The sequence below is a fragment of the Trachemys scripta genome, chromosome 13 (assembly GCF_013100865.1).
Source record: "Trachemys scripta elegans isolate TJP31775 chromosome 13, CAS_Tse_1.0, whole genome shotgun sequence".
Lineage (NCBI taxonomy): Eukaryota > Metazoa > Chordata > Testudines > Emydidae > Trachemys > Trachemys scripta.
Genome location: NC_048310.1, coordinates 2449444 through 2468121, shown reverse-complemented (window position 1 = coordinate 2468121; position 18678 = coordinate 2449444). Strand labels below are relative to the sequence as shown.

Below are 18678 nucleotides of genomic sequence, written 5' to 3'. Positions count from 1 at the left end.
CTTCCAGAGATGGGGGTTTCCCCAGGTGGATCCCTTCGCCACCAAGGACAACAGCCAATGCCCTCAGTTTTGTTCATTCCAGAAGCTCAGCCCGGGCTCATTGGCAGATGCCTTCGCGATTCCGTGGGGCGGGAGCCTGAGGTATGCCTTCCCACCATTCCCGCTCATCCACAGGGTCCTGCTCAAGACCTGCAGGGACAAGGCGACAGTCATCCTTATCGCACCGGCGTGGCCACGCCAGCATTGGTTCACGACCCTGCTGGAACTGTCATTGACCGCCCCAATTACCCTACCCCTCCATCGTGACCTCGTCACGCAGGACCGGGGTCGCCTACTCCACCCGAACCTACCGTCACAACATCTCACGGCATGGTATCTCTCTGGCTAAACGATACGGAGCACAGGTGCTCCCACCAGGTCCAGCAAATTCTTCTTGGTAGTAGGAAGCCCTCCACAAGAGCGACCTACCTGGCCAAATGGAAGAGGTTCTCCCACTGGTGTGAGCCTCATTACATACAGCCTCTGCAGGCCTCCGTCCCATCGATTCTGGACTACTTGCTGCACCTCAAGGATCAAGGGCTCGCTCACTCCTCAATTAAAGTGCATCTGACCGCCATATCGGCGTTCCACCCCTGAGAGTTGGGAGGTTCAGTATTCTCCAACCCCACAGTAGTCCGATTCCTCAAGGGGCTGGAGAGGGTGTTTCCCTACTCGCGCCCGCCGGTCCCCGCATGGAACCTTAACCTGGTCCTAACTAAACTCATGGGGCTGCCCTTTGAACCCCTAGCCTCTTGCTCCCTCATGCACCTCTCATGGAAGGTAGCGTTTCTAGTGGCCATCACATCGGCTAGGAGGGTATCGGAATTGAGGGCCCTCACTTTGGAACCCCCTTATACAGTTTTTTTATAAGGATAAGGTGCAACTGAGGCCGCACCCCAAATTCCTTCCTCAGGTGGTCACACAATTTCATATGGGGCAGGACGTTTGTTTACTGGTGTTCTTCCCTAAGCCCCCGCAGCCAAGCCAAGCCACCGCAAGCCTACATACCCTCTATGTCCGTAGAGCCTTGGCATTCTATCTGGAACGGACCAGGCCTTCTGCAAGTCGACACAACTGTTCATTGCCATTGCAGAGAGAAGGAAAGGCCAGCCTATCTCGGCGCAACGCTTGTCAGCATGGATTGTGCTTTGCATATGCACATGCTATGAGCTCGCCAACGTACCAGCCCCGGAGATCAGGGCTCACTCGACTAGGGCCCAAGCGTCCTCGGCGGCTTTCTTGGCGCAGGTTCCACTCCAGGAAATCTGTAAAGCGGCAACCTGGTCGTCGGTGCATACGTTCACAGCCCACTACGCAATCCATCACAGACCAGAGAGGACGCGGTGGTCGGCAGGGCTGTGCTTCAATCAATTGTTCCTTGACTCCTACCCTCCTCCAATGGTAAGCTTGTGAGTCACCTAATGTGTAATGGACGTGAACAATCACTCGAAGAAGAAAAAACGGTTACCTACCTTCTGTAACTGTTGTTCTTCGAGATGTGTTGTTCACGTCCATTACACTTCCCATCCTCCTTCCCCTCTGTCGGAGTCACCGGCAAGAAGGAACCGAGGGAGGGTCGGGCACGCAGGGATATATATACGCTAGAGCGGTGCGCCGCTCTGGCGGGAGGGGGGGTCCCTGCCGGCCCGACGGGAGCCGCTGAGGAAAAAAGTTTCCGACATCCATGTACGCGGGGCACGCACACCTAATGTGTAATGGACATGAACAACACATCTCGAAGAACAACAGTTACAGAAGGTAGGTAACTGTTTTTTTCTTTTTTAGTTTGCTCTTTTCTATGTTGAAAGGAGCCACCTTGCCATTGAAAACTGGATCAAATCATTGGTCTTAACTCTGGTCTAATATCTTAACTCTGCTAGTGGACAATTCCTGATATTTCAGACAGAGGTAGTCAATTATTTTTTTGTCAAGGTCCAAATTTTGTGGTCAAGATCCAGACTCCAGAGAAGATAATAAAATATAACAATAATAAGTAAATAAAAGGATTTTGGGGTCCATTCAAAAGTGTCTGGTGGTCTGGATTTGGCCTGCGGTCTGCCTGCTCCAGAAGAAGGTGAAAAACCCAACAGTAGTACATCTAGCAGCTAGTTACGAAGTGCTGCATGGGAAACCGAGGGAAGCTCCTTCCTGACTGTCCAAATGATCAGCGTATACCCTGAAGCCTATGATAACTACCCAACATGTAGATCTGGTATCTACACCTTTACAAATACCAGATGGAAAGGGGCTGTGGGGAGCTGTGAACCTGTTCCTTTACCCCTGGGCTGTACTACTAGAGTGGTAGATCTCAGCTCCACCATTACTGGAACTTCCCCGTGCACGGAGCATTCCAGGGTGGGATGAAGGAGGGGAGGGGCTGTGTCATGGATGGGAGAAGACAAGACAGGAACATTCTTATGAACTGGAGCATAACATTCTTATGCTCCAGTTAAGACAGTGGTCAGGGCTGCCCCAGTCTGTGCAGGGGACCAAATGAGCCACCTGGGTCCAGGAGAGGCTTGTGCCAGCAAATGGAAGAATATATCCCTCAGTATTTTATCCTCCACCTCTCCTATTTAAAAGCAACCAAACTTCACAAAAATTCTTTTCTGTGAGTAGGAAAATCAGTTCTGCAGCCTCATCCCATTCCTGGATCAGAAAGCTCTGGATGAGGCAGAAGGAAGCGGACATGATTTGGTTCTCAGAAAAGCAAGCTTTCCAGTGACAGGGGCTTGGTGAATTCCTACTACACGTTACTGTCTGGTAGCTTTCCTTTTAAGTAGCTGACCAATAAAACAAATTGCCTTCACGTCAGCGGGGCTGGGTGCTGAGCAGGGAAGAGGAATTTGCAGTTTGTATCCTTGTTTTTTAATCATTTTTCTACCTTTATTGATATTCACAGCTCACATTTTCCCGGTTACTGTCAGCCTGGGCTTTCATCCATTTAAAGAGCTCTTTTTTCCCCCTTGTTGTTGATGATGATGGTATAAAGACAGATGGTGTAACTGCTTATGAATGTCCTATTTTATTTCCCCAGAACCAGACAGTTCACTTGAAGACGTATATTATTTCCACATGCTCAGGTTAGGCAGCCCAGACGGTGTCTGAATCCAGCGGCCGGCTACCCCTTCTTCCTCTCCATGCAGACGGTGACACCTCTAGGTCTCAGGTGGAATTGCATGAAGGCTCTAGCACATCAGGCTTACCTTTGTTAGCTAGGGAGGATGTTGCAGCTTCATTGTAGCTGAGGAAGGCTTTAGTTTTTTAGTACATTTCTCTTTCCTCTTTCAGAAATAAGGGAAATGTGTTTTTTGTCTGTTGGCTGGAGCAGAGGAGTTAGAGTTGGGAGACCGAGGTTTATATTTCTGGCTATCACTGGCCCCCCTATTTAACCTTGAGCAAGTCACCAACCTCATCTGTGCCTCAGTTTTCTGTTCTGTGAAATGGGGCTGGGGATGCTTTGCCCACCTTGTTAAAGTGCTTTGAGGAGCTGAGAGGAAGTGCACATTTTATTTTACCAGGAGGATCATAGGCTACTTCCTTGTCTGTCTAGTTAAGCAATTCTAGTCTGTGTATCACTGGAGTGTCTTGGAACCAGTCACTATGGGTGAATGTTAATTTGGGACAGAAAAAAAAGCGAAGACTTGATATTCAAATATTTTTTAACAAAGACCATAAAATCAGTTAACTTTTTAACTTCTGCTTTTTATCCCTGCTTCCCCAGTTAGACAGAAACCTTCTCCACACTTTGGCTTACAGCTTCTCTTAGGCAATAACAAAGAGATGAATTTTTCTCAGTTTTTCCCTAAAGTGAGGGGAATTATGGAATTTCAGTTCCCAACTATGAATCCAAATGCTGATTCCACAGTTCTTCCCTCCAGCAAACTCCCTGCTGCTCAGCCCACAAGGAGACAGTTTCTGCATCGATAATTTGTAGTATTGTAATTTTCTGCATATCACTGAAAAATGTCTTTGTCGAAGGATTCCATCAACTAGACATCTCACACTGGGAGTCTGAGCTTCCCAGAACAAGACCCCTGCAACTCTCACAGCTCTAAAGAATTTTAACCTGAGGAGCAATGGTAGTGGGGTAGATTATGAGCCACGCCCCCTGTTAGACATCATGTGCTACCCATTCTATCCATAGGCCTCAGAGGTAGCGTTTTCAAAAGCACCTCAGTCCTGTTTTCAAAAGCACCATAGTCACTTATGAGCCTGGGTCTCCATTGGAAGTCGATAGAACTTGGGCCAAGTCATATAGAAGTTTTTGAAAATTGTACCTTCAAGCAAATGGCTTGTGTTCGACCAGCGGCACCTAGAGTGCCAAGTGGAGAAAGTTCACAGTGTGGGGCAGTCAGGCCAAGTCAACCCTGATACTTGCAGCCCCTTGTCAGGCAATTTTGAAACCCCTTGTTAAAAAGCCCCCTTTGCCAGTGGCTACTAATGTACTCCTGATAGAGCTGGTGAAAGCTGCACGTGAGCCGTTCCATTCCTGTAAGCTTATGTTGCGTGGACGGTGGCTCGTTTCCCTGGGGGTAACCTTCAGTTTACAGGGTGAGTGATCCTCAGGCCATAGTGACTGACCCACCTTTTACCAGAGGTGGTGCTGTGAACTCATCCATGAGACTCCTTACTAAAGCGATGGTAGAATTCCTCCTTAATGAACCTAATAGTCCTGCCAACATTCACTCTCTTTTTTGATTGCCTGGAAAAAATAAATTGTTAGAAATGCAAAAAAAAAGCATATTCGCTTGTCATCCCCTCAATCCAGTGTCACAGATTATTCCCTTTTCTATTGGTGGTAAAGCTTGTCTACCTGACCATTTAGTTCACCACAAACAAGGAAGTGAATCTGCCCTGCATAGCCTGCCATAGGCCAAGTGTTCTTGTGAACGCTGCTGGGTCAAAGAGGACTAGATCAAAGCACATTAATGAACTGCTAATGTGCATCAGTAGGGTCCATACAGACAGCTAGTCTGCAGCAAGCTTCACACTCCAGCTTGCTGCAAACTAATTGTTCGTGTTTGTCACTCAGAGGTGCAACCCCCCCTTTTGCCCCCCCCCCCCCAAGACACAAGTTTTGCCACAGCAAGTGTCAGTATAAACAGCGCACTGTCAGCAGGAGCGCTCGCCTGTCAACAATGAACGCCGCTCCGTGGGGGTGGAAGTATTTTGTCAGCAAAAGTACCAACAAACAGCAGCTACACTGCCTGACTTTTAGCAACAGGGTTGTGTTGACACGGCCGTGTTACTAAAAGATGTGTAGTGTAGACAAAGCCTTAGTGAGTCTGTTCCTCTTTGCTAAAGCCCGTGGAAAGGTTGCCATTTCTCACTAGCTTGTTTGGGTTCTGTGAGCTGGGGACTGTTTCTGATAAAGTTGTGCATGTCTGAAGTGCCAGTTCTTTCATATTCAACGTGGGCCTGTCAGTGCTTAGAGTTCTCTTGATGGATTAATACCTGCTTTTATGGCTCCCATCAGCATAGTATCTGATGGACTGTGTATGCGTATTTAAAGGGCAGGTAAGTAAGTTTGTAGAGAACAAGGGAGTTTGGCTAGAAACTAATTGAACTGTGTTGCTTTAAGAAATATTTCACCATTTCAAGCCTAACTTTATGATCCAGTTGTTGGATAATCTTGTTGAAAGTCTGAATAAATAAAAGCAAGATGGCCAAGCATGACTGGACCTAGGAAAGATGGTGCATGTATTTCCATATCCTCCAGTTTGTTTCAGGAATTTCCTCTTCTCAGCTGATATGTGCGTGGAGAGGAGAGGGTTGTACAACTTAAAAGGAATTCTCTTTAGACTTGGAGGTCATTGTTGGCTAGTAAATGACCTGCTGGAATTTTGTCAGTGGTTGTGAACTGCATAGGAGGGGCAGCGTCCTCAGTTCACTTCCCCAAATGGTACGTTTCCCCAGGGACTCTTTTCAGAGTAGCAGCCGTGTTAGTCTGTATCCGCAAAAAGAAGAACAGGAGTACTTGTGGCACCTTAGAGACTAACAAACTGAAGAAGTGGGCTGTAGTCCACGAAAGCTTATGCTCTAATAAATTTGTTAGTCTCCAGGGACTCTTGTTTTTCTTAAATTTCTCCTTCACTCAGGCAGCAGGTTTCTTTTCACCTTGTGAAGTGCTGCAGCCTGTTGCCTAGAGAAGTGACTGTTCCTGGAAATCGTCCTTATCTGTTTTTCTGTGTGGTGATTAGTATTGGGTAAGTGTGGGTAATTCCCACCATAGGGGATCTTGTGGGATATGTTGGCAGAAAAGTTCCAGCCACATCCAGGACTGGAAATGTTGAAACTTCCAAGTAAATTCTGCCCGGTGTGTCATGGGTACACAGTCCAGTCTGCCAGACAAAGAATCTTCCCAGTTAAGGAAAACAGGACATCCCTGGAAAGTGAAGCAGTGACGACAGCACTCCTTTTCCTGTTTCTAGAGTTTCACTGGTCTTGGTTTGAGCTCTATTGAAATTACATTAACCTTGAGACTAAATGTGTTTGTTTCTTGAAATGTCCCAAACAGTTCGGTGCTTGCAGTCTGAAATGTGGGGAAGTGGAAATCGATCTGAGATTGGTCCTCAGCAGAGTAGCTTGAACTGACCGTGCAAGAAACTACTAGCACTGTAGGTTCTGAGGACCCACAGACAACACAGAAAATAACCAAGCAATCCCAGTTCATGAATGTGAAGGAACTCAACCCATCATCTGTCAGTTTAGCCAGGTCCTTTGGGCAGTTCCTATCACAAAGCAGTCCTGGGAGAGGGGAATCAGAACCACAGGAAGCCAGGTTTTATACATACACCACAAAATCACCCCTTTCTCTACTTCGGCTTTTATTGTTTTCCCCTTTGCTTCTTACATTTTAGAAGAGTCGGTTGAAGATGTGGAAGGGCTGAATGAGACACCGGCTGATCCAGAAGAGCCTACGAAAGAGCAAGAGAGTGGCAGTGACAAGGACCAGAACAAATGGACAGGTGGGTTTTGCTTCCATTTCCACCCGAAGCCCAGCTAGCCTTGAGGCTAGATAGATGTCAGCGTGGCTTGTAAGCGCACTTCAGCTGATGCCTTGTTCAGCTCTGTAAATCTGGGCCTTCATATTTCTTCCGTTTGATTTTATTTGAAGAGCGACTTACAAACTCCATAACACTTTCTAACAGATATTTCAACTTCCATCTATTATCCTTCCTCGTTAGTTCATGTTTTTATTGAAAATGTCTCCCCTTCCAGCCTCCTCCTCCTGCCTGAAGTTACTAAAAAGTGTGCTAGGCTTTACAAACAGTTATGAGAGAATCCCTATCCCAAAGTGTTTTCTAGAGACATGGCATGATGGGAAAGGAGGTCACGAAAATGACAAGTCTTGAGTTATGTGGTCATTCTGCAAATTAGCAGGAAAGACATGGGGGGTGGGGGGGAGAGGGGAGCAGAAAGTTACAGGCAGAACAAACTGTTGCTTTGCTTAAAAGGTCTATTCAGGTGACACCATCCAGATGGCATGAAAAGTCATGCCCACAGCTCTCCTATTACTAACACTTTGTTAGTGAGACTGACAGAAGGTTAGTTTGTTTTCTCACCATTTGCTATTTGTATTGCAGTGTCACCCGGGCACGCAGTAAAAGCCCCGTGGCTGGCCCGAGTCAGCTGACGGGCTCACAGGGCTCGGGCTGTGGGGCTATAAAATTATAGTGTAGATGTTCAGGCTCAGGCTGGAGTCCAGGCTCTGAGCCTCTCCCCCCGCATGGGGTCCCAGAGCTCGGGCTGCAGCCTGAGCCCAACATCTACACTGTAGTTTTATAGCCCCACTGCCCGAGCCCTGTGAGCCCGTCAGCTGACTCGGGCCAGCCGCAGCTGTGTTGTGGATCTTTATCACAGTGTAGACGTGCACTGTGCAAACATAACTGTGAGACTCCCCCTGCCCCGAAGAGCCTGCAATCTGGCTAGTCCATAGAATCACAGAATTGTAGGACTGGAAGGGACCTCAAGAGATCATCTAGTCCAGTCCCCGGCACTCATGGCAGGACAAGGTATTATCTAGACTTACTCCTTTTTTACTTTTTGCTAGAGTTGTACAAAATTTTGACAACGCAATTGAAAATACACCATGTTTTTGCTTGTGAGAAGTGAAAAATGTCTCTCTTTGGAAAATCCCTGCTCATTAGAAATGGAGAAATAAGCGGTTTGAGGGTCACTGCCACTCGCAGGAATAGGGTCACTGACCCACTAAAGAAACATTTTTTTTTTAATCCTTTTTGCCTTGGGGCAGAAAACAATTTCAGGTTTGTCCTCTTAGCAGGCACGTAGCAGTTCCCCTTGGCAGCATGGTTGTGTTGACCAGTTCTGTTTACTTGCAGGTAGGGGAATTAAGAGGGATTCTCAGTTCCCAGCATCCAAGTCTGAGGAGTTCTGGCGCTCTTTCCTGGCAAAGAGAGAGGAACTCAGCAATTCTCCCTTAGGGTTGTTTATGCTGCCTATCTAAAATGTTCCCCTTCCACAAGGTAGCTAGACAGAAACACAGATGTTTGGCCCCATTGACTCTGTCTTTTGTGGCCAGCACAGAGAGAGAGCACATAGCTCTTCCGCAGGCTGCCATCTCCAGTATAGTTCCCATCCTGATCACAGCTGCTTCTCAATGAACCACAGCTGAAGGCCGCAGGTCTCTGCAGTGCATACAGCCTTACCGGGGTTGGGCATTACAATCTCTGCTTTCACCTCCAGGAAGAGTTTTGATTCTTTCACTTTCAAAGAGCACATCAAGACTGGGAAAATAGGTTTTGTTTTAACACGTTACGACTCATTTTCCAAGTCTAGACAAGCCTCAACAAGCATGCAGAAATGTTTGTCAATCTGTTCTACGCAGTCCTCCTCCTTCGTCTCCCTCAGCTTGAACAAAATGGTGCATGAAGGAGACCCAACTGACAACAATCCTTTTCCAAAGCTCCTCCCGCGAGGCTGCATATCTCCAGGGAGAGAGGTAAAAGTCTGGCATGGATTAGAAACTGACTAAGATACAACAAAAAGAAGAAATAAACGTTTAGTTTTCACCATAGCAAAAGGTTAACAGTGGAGTGCTCCCAAGTTCCATAATAAGACGGTGTTGTCTGATTTATTGATAACAGGAGAATGGGGCCAAGGGTCAGGTGGCAAACGTGCTGGTGACAGAAAGTTAGGTAGGCTAGAGAAGACTGTGTGAGGAACTTCAGAAGAGACCTACTTAAACTGTAAGCTCTGTGGGGCGGGGATTTTTTGAATGTTATAATTCTTGACGTCTGATTTGTGTCCATTTATTCTTTTGCGTAGAGACTGTCCGGTTTGGCCAATGTACATGGCAGAGGGGCATTGCTGGCACATGATGGCATATCACATTGGTAGACGTGCAGGTGAACGAGCCTCTGATGGTGTGGCTGATGTGATTAGGTCCTATGATGGTGTCCCTTGAATAGATATGTGGACAGAGTTGGCAACAGGCTTTGTTGCAATGATAGGTTCCTGGGTTGGTGTTTTTGATGTGTGATGTGTGGTTGCTGGTGAGTATTTGCTTCAGGTTGAGGGGGCTGTCTGTAAGCTAGGACTGGCCTGTCTCCCAAGATCGATAAGAGTGAGAGGTCGTCCTTCAGGATAGGTTGTAGATCCTTGATGATGTGCTGGAGAGGTTTTAGTTGGGGGCTGAAGGTGACGGCTAGTGGCGTTCTGTTACTTTCTTTGTTGGGCCTATCCTTGAGTAGGTGAATTCTGGGTATCCTTCTGGCTCTGTCAATCTGTTTCTTCACTTCAGCAGGTGGGTATTGTCATTTTAAGAACGCTTAATAGAGATCTTGTAGGTGTTTGTCTCTGTCTCAGGGATTGGAGCAAATGTGGTTGTATCTTAGAGCTTGGCTGTAGACAGTGGATCCTGTGATGTGGTCTGGATGAAAGCTGGAGGCATGTAGGTAAGTATAGCGGTCAGTAGGTTTCCGGTATAGGGTTGTGTTTATGTGACCATTGCTTATTAGCACTGTAGTGTCCAGGAAGTGAATCTCTTGTGTGGACTGGTCCAGGCTGAGGTTGATGGTGGGATGGAAATTGTTGAAATCATGATGGAATTCCTCAAGGGCTTCTTTTCCATGGGTCCAGATGATGATGTCCTCAATGTAGCGTAAGTAGAATAGGGGCATTAGGGGACAAGAGCTGAGGAAGCATTGTTCTAAGTCAGCCATAAAAATGTTGGCATACTGTGGGGCCATGCAGGTACCCATAGCAGTGCCGCTGACTTGAAGCTATACATTGTCCCCAAATGTGAAATAGTTGTGGGTGAGGACAAAGTCACAAAGTTCAGCCATCAGGTTTGCCGTGACATTATCAGGGATACTGTTTCTGATGGCTTGTAGTCCATCTTTGTGTGGAATGTTGGTGTAGGGGGCTTCTACAACCATAGTGGCCAGGATGGTGTTTTCTGGAAGATCGCTATCCTGAAAAGGTCCACATATCTATTCAGGGGACACCATCATAGGACCTAATCACATCAGCCACACCATCAGAGGCTCGTTCACCTGCACATCTACCAATGTGATATATGCCATCATGTGCCAGCAATGACCCTCTGCCATGTACATTGGCCAAACCGGACAGTCTCTACGCAAAAGAATAAATGGACACAAATCAGATGTCAAGAACTATAACATTCAAAAACCAGTTGGAGAACACTTCAACCTCCCTACAGACCTAAAAGTCTCAATTCTCCAACAAAAAAACTTAAACAGACTCCAATGAGAAAATGCAGAACTGGAATTAATTTGAAAACTGGACACCATTAAATTAGGCTTGAATAAAGACTGGGAGTGGATGGGTCATTACACAAAGTAAAAACTATTTCCCCATGCTAATTTTTTCCCCTACTGTTACTCACACCTTCTTGTCAACTGTTTGAAATGGGCCATCCAGATTATCACTACAAAAGTTTTTTTTCCTCTTGCTGATAATAGCCCACCTTAATGGATTAGTCTCGTTAGAGCTGGTATGGCAACACCCATTTTTTCATGTTCTCTGTGTGTGTGTGTGTGTGTGTGTGTGTGTGTGTGTGTGTGTGTGTGTATATATCTATATCTTCCTACTGTATTTTCCACTGCATGCATCCGATGAAGTGGGTTTTAGCCCATATGCCCAAATAAATGTGTTAGTCTCTAAGGTGCCACAAGCACTCCTCATTGTTTTTGCTGAGACAATATTGTTCAGCATGATAGGCTGTGATTTCAGCACACCGGCAGCATAACCACTGTCAAGCTCTTTTCAAGGCATCATGGCACAGGAGGGTTTAGAGGAGGGATTTGAAGGACAATAAGGACATCGCTTTCCAGATGTTTACAGGGAACTTCTTCTAAGCATGAGGGGCAGCAAAAGAGTGAAGGTGCATGTTTAAAAATTTAACAAGTGGACAAGGCAGGCTGACATCGTGATCTGATCCAAGGCAGGCGTCCACCTTTTGATAACGAGTGAGAGATGCTCTGTTGGGTAGGGGCAGGTAATGAAGGGCCTTGAAACTGAAAATAAGTAGCTAATGTTTGATGCGATAGAGAAGAGGGAGCAAGTGGAGGGATGCAAATAGAGGCGTGACATGGTCAAAGCAATGGGCTAGGAAAATGACCTTCGTAGCTGTGTTCTGGATATGAGCAGAGCAAGACTGCATTCTCAAGGCCAGAGAGAAGGATGTTGCAACGATGTGAGATAATGACAGCTTGGATGAGATTTGGTAGCTGTATGAATAGATAGGAAGGGGCGGTAGCTTAGAATCGGCAAGATTTAGATACAGCCTAAATGTGAAGACCTAGAGGAGATGATGCCGACGTTTCAGGCCTGAGTGACAGACGGTACAGTGGTGTTATCCACAGTGATTGAGAAAGGAGGGAGTGTGCCAGAATGAAACTTTTGTAAGATATTTGCGATGAAATGGAAAAGACTCAGCACTTTAGGTTTCCCTGTTTCATTGCAAATTTATAACAATTTTCCAGTTTCAAAACAAGTCTGTGAAATTTTCTTTTTTTTAAATTTGTAAATTGAACAAATTATTCTTGAATGAAAATGTTCTATGTTCAAGTAACATTCTCCCCCCCGCCAAAAAAAAAAACACCTTTTGTGCATAATGATCAGTTTTCAAATTAAAATTTAGAATTTTTGCATATTTCGATGTGAATCCAGCCATTTCTAGAAGTTTTGGCAAAAGGCAAAGTCATAAAATGGGCCACAATGAAATTACAAATGGGTTTTCATTACATTGCACAAAAAAGCTCTATCATTTTTGCACTCACTAGTCCAAATGCTTTGTATGCATGGCAGACCCCAGAGCATGGCCAATGGCTCTGAACAATCACTAGCTTTTCATAGGAGTTCAGAATGTTTGTGCTTTTTTAAAATCAATTATTTATTGGTTTAGAAGCACATTGCTAATGTTTCCTGTTCCTGGATTGGGCTTGTTTGCTTTTCATTTTCATTAAAGTAGTAGGATTAAATAGCTTCTGCACATTCAAGAGATGCAGCACGAGTGGTCCTGAAGTTCCTTCCTACCTGTGTGTCTTATGTTCTAGTTCTTCCAATTTTAGTGCCAAAGAAGGACAATTCTCAAATCTCAGCCTCTGAGCAAAGAATATATCATGTTTTCATGATTAACTTCAGATTCATCACAAACGAGCGAAAAACCGCAATTGTTGCCTGACTGTATTTTCAAATTATGAAAATATGAATGAATTCTAGATGTAAATGTTTAATATCAGACACATTGGTTGCCACCGAGAGCCCTGAGTCCTATCCAGGGAAACCAATTCAGGACTTAAAGAATTTTGTTTTGTTTTATTATTTTTAAACATGAAATATATAATGTTGATAAAATGTCAGAGAACATCACAACCTCAAGTGGCCCTGCTATATGAAAGACTTTATTAGTGTTATCAATTGTATGGACTTCAGTACATCAGTGGTTTTTTGTTTTTTTTAAATCACTGCTTAAAATATAGATTGAAATGAAATATTTCTGGAGGACTAGCCTGAAGGGTTTTTAAAAAAAAAAAATCATTTTTTTTTTAATTCATGATGCTCACCTAACCCTGAGCAATTAGTGCAATGGAGCATCCCTTATTTGAATCTGTGGTAGATTGCTATTAAAGGAGGTATTAATGGGCTGCTGAGAGCTGGGAAATTGTTGCAGAAAAGTGTGTTTATGGAGTGTGGTGCTGGCAGGCATGATTTCAATCGGATTTGACATGTTTAACATAAATGTATACTGCACAGCTCCTGCAGTTTATGAATAATTCCTACAGGTCCTCTCCCTTTCTAATTACTGAAATTGAAAAAAACAGGTCAGGCACATCCTGGCGGAAATCTATTACCACCCCTCCCCCCTGCCTTTTTTTAACATCTGTAGTTTTGGTGAGCACTTACTGTCTGGGCTATTCGGTGACACCAGAGTAAAGGAAGGGGAGAGATCAGGTGGGGAGATGAAAGGAGAGGCAAAGGCAGGAGCACATATTTAGAGTAGTTCTGGATCCCTGCTTCTGTCAGACTGAGGGATGCACCAATACGGGGATTGTGCAGCTCACTGTAATTGCTCTTCGGTCTCAAGAGACCAGGAGCAGACTTCCAAGGCACAAAAGGGCACTGAGGCACCCAACTCCCATTGAAAGCCCATGGGAGTTTTGTGCCTACATGCCCTTGGTGCCTTGCAAAAACTCCCCCGGAGGCTTTACTTGCAGAGCGTTGATGGCTCATCTCTAAGCCAGGACGCCATCTCCAAGGTCTGATTTTACTTGCCTGTCTATTATTCGTATAAATGAAATATGGTCCACCTGCTGTTGGGGACGCTGTTCTCTGGCCCAGGACAATGCTCTGGAAGGTCTTGCTGATGAATCCTACAGTCATAGAAGGCAGAGATGGGGAGGAAGGAGCATTAGGGCCCCAGCACGGGGCTCAGTTGTTGCTATAGGGTGGCGTTGTCTAATGCTTTGTCTGCCCTACTTTGAAGTGTCCCTTGTGCTGAGACTCCTTCCCCCTCCCCTTGGGAGACTCTCAGCCTGGGACAGCTCAGTGCCAGGGAGTTCTTTGCACGAATTTCCTCTTCCCATTACATCTTGTTACACCTTTTGTCCCAGCCTTAGGCTAGGTCTACACTATGGGGGAGGGAGAGGGGAGTCGACCTAAGATACGCAACTTCAGCTACATGAATAGCGTAGCTGAAGTTGTGTATTTTAGGTCGACTTACCTGGCTGTGAGGATGGCGGCGAGTCGACCGCTGCCATGCCGCCGTCGACTCCGCTTCCGCCTCTTGACGCGGTGGATTTCCGGAGTCGACGGCAGAGCCATCGGGGATCGATTTTATTGCGTCTTCGCTAGACGCGATAAGTCAATCCCCAGTAGATGGATTGCTACCCGCCGATCCGACGTGTCCTCAATAACTCCTCTCTCCCCCCGCTGTGCAGAACCCTCCTTCTCCTCGGAGACCGTTGCTTTCTCCCATTTCCTGGGGAGTCCTTTAGCCAAGCCATGTGGATTTAGCATAGTTAGTCTTTCCCTCCAATCAACCCCTCCAACCCCCTGCTGAGCTTTGTTGCTCTTCTCTGAACGTCCTCAGTTTATCAGTATCTTTTAGCCAATATAGTACTCAGAACTGACTGCAGCATTCCCAGTGCCATCACAAGAGGGCTCTGGAGAGAGGAGCTGTCCCTTCCTCTCCCCGTGTTAGGGAGCATTTTTGCATGCAGCCCACAATGCCGCGGCCGCCTGATGTCATATTACATTGTAAACACCTATCTACTTTGCCATCCATTATAACCCCAAAGTCCTATTCTGCAATTGCTACCATGATAGCAGACCCAGGTAAAACATGGAAGTCCCTCCTCAGTGTCCTTTAAACACAGATTAGTCTTGTAGTTTGGCTAAAACTCACCTATGTTGCAAGTTGTATTTTGCAGGGTTATAGCATACAAAGAGAACGTGATTAAAACAGTTTAAGCCTGTCTACACTGCAAGGTTGAACTGTGTTTTATCTTTTTTAGAGGACATCTTTATTATAACTGGATCCCTCAACAGGGGAACAGTTATAATGTTGGTGTGACCTAGTCTTTGACACTCCCAATTCTTCTTCCCACTCAGTCTCATTGTTTGATTATTTCCTCCTAGATGCGTTAGCAGCAGTTTAAAAAATAGAATCTCTTGGCTGTTCTGTCCATGTCCCTAACCCCTATAGGTCTTTTTTTGTTCATTCTATGTCCTCACGGCTATTGACAGCGCTTGCCAGTTCTGTGACGTGCTGCATAGCCATGCTGTTTGCTGCCTCATCCAGACTAGAAATGACTGAACCCAAAAAAGATCCTGTACTCCTCATTGGACACTTCTGCACTGCACGAAACTATGTCTTTTAGCCTTAGCCTTAAACTTTTTCTATGGTCTTTGGTCCAGTTTTCAGTCCAAATGAGTTTTTGTATCCAAGCCATTTGAATTAATTTTTCAACTAAGATACCATGAGACTCAGTATCAGCTAATTATTGAAATCCAAATGCTGCATTCCTTTCCACCACTCACTTGGTAAACCTCTCCCAAAAAAGCAATCAAGATTGTCCCCCAGCAGTGCCCATGATCTTTAATCCTAATGATTATGCTAGGAAGAAAAGGTACAACATTAGGGGATGTCCCCGTATGCATGACTTGTGTATTGCAAAACAATGACCTGATGATATGGGACAGTACTGCCCAAATTAGGAAGGTAGCAAATATTGGTCTTACGCCACAGCACGGTCCAAAGGTAATTGAACGCTCTTCTTCTGAGGTCCAGTTTATTTAGTCCTGACACACGTTGGCCCTTCAGGCCACACTCCCAGTTCAGTCTTTCTCTCCTCTTAGGGGAGGAGTCCCCAGCTTTCCTTCTCAGAGCTGGCTCTCAGTTCAGAGACTCTCTCTTCAGGCCCCTAAACTCAGGATATCTCAGGGGCTTCCCTGCTTTAGCAGACCACTCCCAGCCCTTCCTGGCAGGGGCCACTCTGCCGATCTCAGGGTACTCCCTGCAGGAGCCCTTCTAACTCTCCACAGTAAACAGGTGTGGCTGAGCCCTGGTCTCTAGCCCTTAAAGAGGCACACCACCCTGCTGCACCAACTTAAACTTCCTGTTAACTTCATGTTGTTGTCCTGGCCCATTGCTCTGACCATGTAACTCCTGTAGTTGAATCCTTCTGCTGGATCCCCCTGTATCAATTTCAAGCTTCTTATCTTGACCATCAAGGCCCTTCATAACTCTGCTAGTCCTGATTTCTCTGCTCTGGTCTCTTGTGACATTGCATCCTGACCCAGTCTGGTCTGCCAGCTGCAGCTGCTTTGACCACTCACTTGTCTGCTCCTCACACATTCCTCCCTACTGTGTCACCTTCATAGAGCATAGTCTGCAGGGCTTTTCCTGCTGCGAAGCCCCAGGACATCAGTCAACCTCTAACGGCTAGTCTGAAGGGGAGCTGGGGAAAGATGATCGTATTTATTGATGTCACTTCAAAACGTATATATAATTGATTGTCTTCTTGTCTCCCACCATTTGTGTCTTGCTTGTCGTCTTACATTGTAAGCTCATCGGTGCAGGGACCACATCTGTGTGTTTGTAGAGGAGAACAGGCCCTTATCCTGTTTGGGGCTTCTGGGTGCTGCGGTAAGATAAATATTTAATATCAGTTCAGCTATTCAGACTCACTGCAGAATGAAACATATAATTCAAAGCCAGACAAATAAATCCATTTGACCATTTTCAGGGTCACACTTTTAAAAGATAGACAAAGGTCTGTGTGCGAAAGTGCACTTGCAAATATCTCTGTATTTAATTCTATCTACTGTATGATCCTATTATTTATGAAATGTGCGTTTGAAAAAAATCCAGTAGAGCAACAGGCGATATTCAGTCCTATTAGTATGGCTACAATGTCCCATTAGGATGAATGGGACCTTTGGGGAATAGGGAATGTAAACAGACAGCGTTTCAGAAAGAAACATTCTAACCATATGTTAGTAACACAAAAAGGAACAAACGTGCAATAGTGCAGCAATATTAGACAAGGAAATTCCATTTCAGTGAGGCTTAAGCTCTACTCTCATGGTTTATTATGTCACTAGAAGCCCTCAATGGAATTATTGACTTGTATTTATTCCTATTATATTAATATAAATGGTGTATTCCTGCTGGAATAGCAAATGTTTGATAGAGATCTGCCTGAAACTTGATACCAAAATATGCAGGATTCCAAAGCTGTTTCTCTGTGTGCTCCAGTGAAGAACACTCCCCAATGTAAGAATGCTGCCTCACCACTCATCCACTCTGATAAAGATAGGAGGGTGAAGGCCTTATGGCGTAGGGGAATGAAAAGGGATGAGATAATCCTGTCACTTCTCCAAGCATCGGCTCTCCAGACAGAACCAACAGGGACTCTAAGGATACCTTTCTACTGAATGAGTGTAGCGAGAGCTCCTCATGGCCGTTTTAAAATCCTCTACAAACGGCAGTCAGATTTAACTCTGAGGGTTAGAGTTTGGTACAAAATTTCAGAGTGCAGGGTCCCATGTAGTCGTTCCAGGAAAAATTTGAGGAAAAGGTCTGAAGAACCTGTCACTGTGGAGAAAGGCCTGTGGGAATCAGCAATCCTGCTGGGTAATTGTAGTTTCTATCAGGCAGCAAAAATAGTGTTCTAGTGGGGTTGAAAGTGTAGCTGAGACTGGCTGCTGAGCTAGTATGAAGAGTATTTTCATAATCAATCAAGGTAGCAAAAACCCTGCTGTAAATTTGTGGGGCAGGTGGCAAGCTGGTTTACGGAATGCAGGGAGATGAGAACCTCTGGCTTACGGAAAGCAGCATGAATTAATAATCATTTAATTGGCTCCTCCATTATGTTGCTGGATCGGGAGATGGAAGTTTAGATGAAGGGGCTGTCAGTGGTACTTTAGCTAAGAGAGTCTGATGGTTGAAAGGTGGGGGGTGGTGGCTGCCTTTGGCCTTTCCACAAGGCACAAGCATAGTCAGCTCTTTGGGTCCCTCACTATGTTAACTTCTGGGGTTAGCAAAGAAAAGGATGAGTGTCACTTCTGGGTGGCATCTTCCCCTTTAAAATAGAGAGCGCGAATCCCCCCCGTGCTGAAAAGCAGGTGTTGTCTGGCATAAGCACTGAAGAAGTAGCCTCTCAGAAATGCTTCAGGAGGGTAGGATGCCTTGCAGCCATACTGCTTTCAGGTATGGGTGTGAGGTACATGTTTTCTCTGTCTATGGAAAGGTGTATTCTTCTAACCTCTTTATTTCTTTAAACCTTGAGATGAGCAAATCAATGCACAAATTACCTCCTTCTCAGGACATTTATCACATTTTCATTTGTTTTCTTGAGCGAGCCCTGGTCTTTGAGCAGGATCTCTCCTTGGCCCCTACTTGTGGCACAAGGGTGTGTGTGCTGAACGAGCAGTGGTTTGGAGGAAAGTGAAATACAAGGTTTTCGACACTTCTTTTTTCTGGACATTTATCCTAGTCTACTCTATAACAGATGAATAGGTCAGACTGACTGTGTGTGATGTGGTAATTAATACACATTCCTTTCTAAGGGTACGTCTATACTTACCTCCGGGTTTGGCGGTAAGCAATCGATCTTCTGGGATCGATTTATCGCAACTTGT

General features: G+C 45.5%; 1 protein-coding gene across 1 annotated transcript in view; it reads left to right on the top strand.

Moving 5' to 3' along the window:
* The window catches only part of ZFHX3 (zinc finger homeobox 3), a 279590-nt gene that overhangs the window by 221765 nt on the left and 39147 nt on the right, over nucleotides 1-18678 (top strand). The window contains exon 5 of the mRNA XM_034788358.1: nucleotides 6903-7010. Within this exon, the coding sequence (XP_034644249.1) occupies nucleotides 6903-7010 (108 nt within the window). The remainder of the gene's footprint in view (nucleotides 1-6902; nucleotides 7011-18678) is intronic.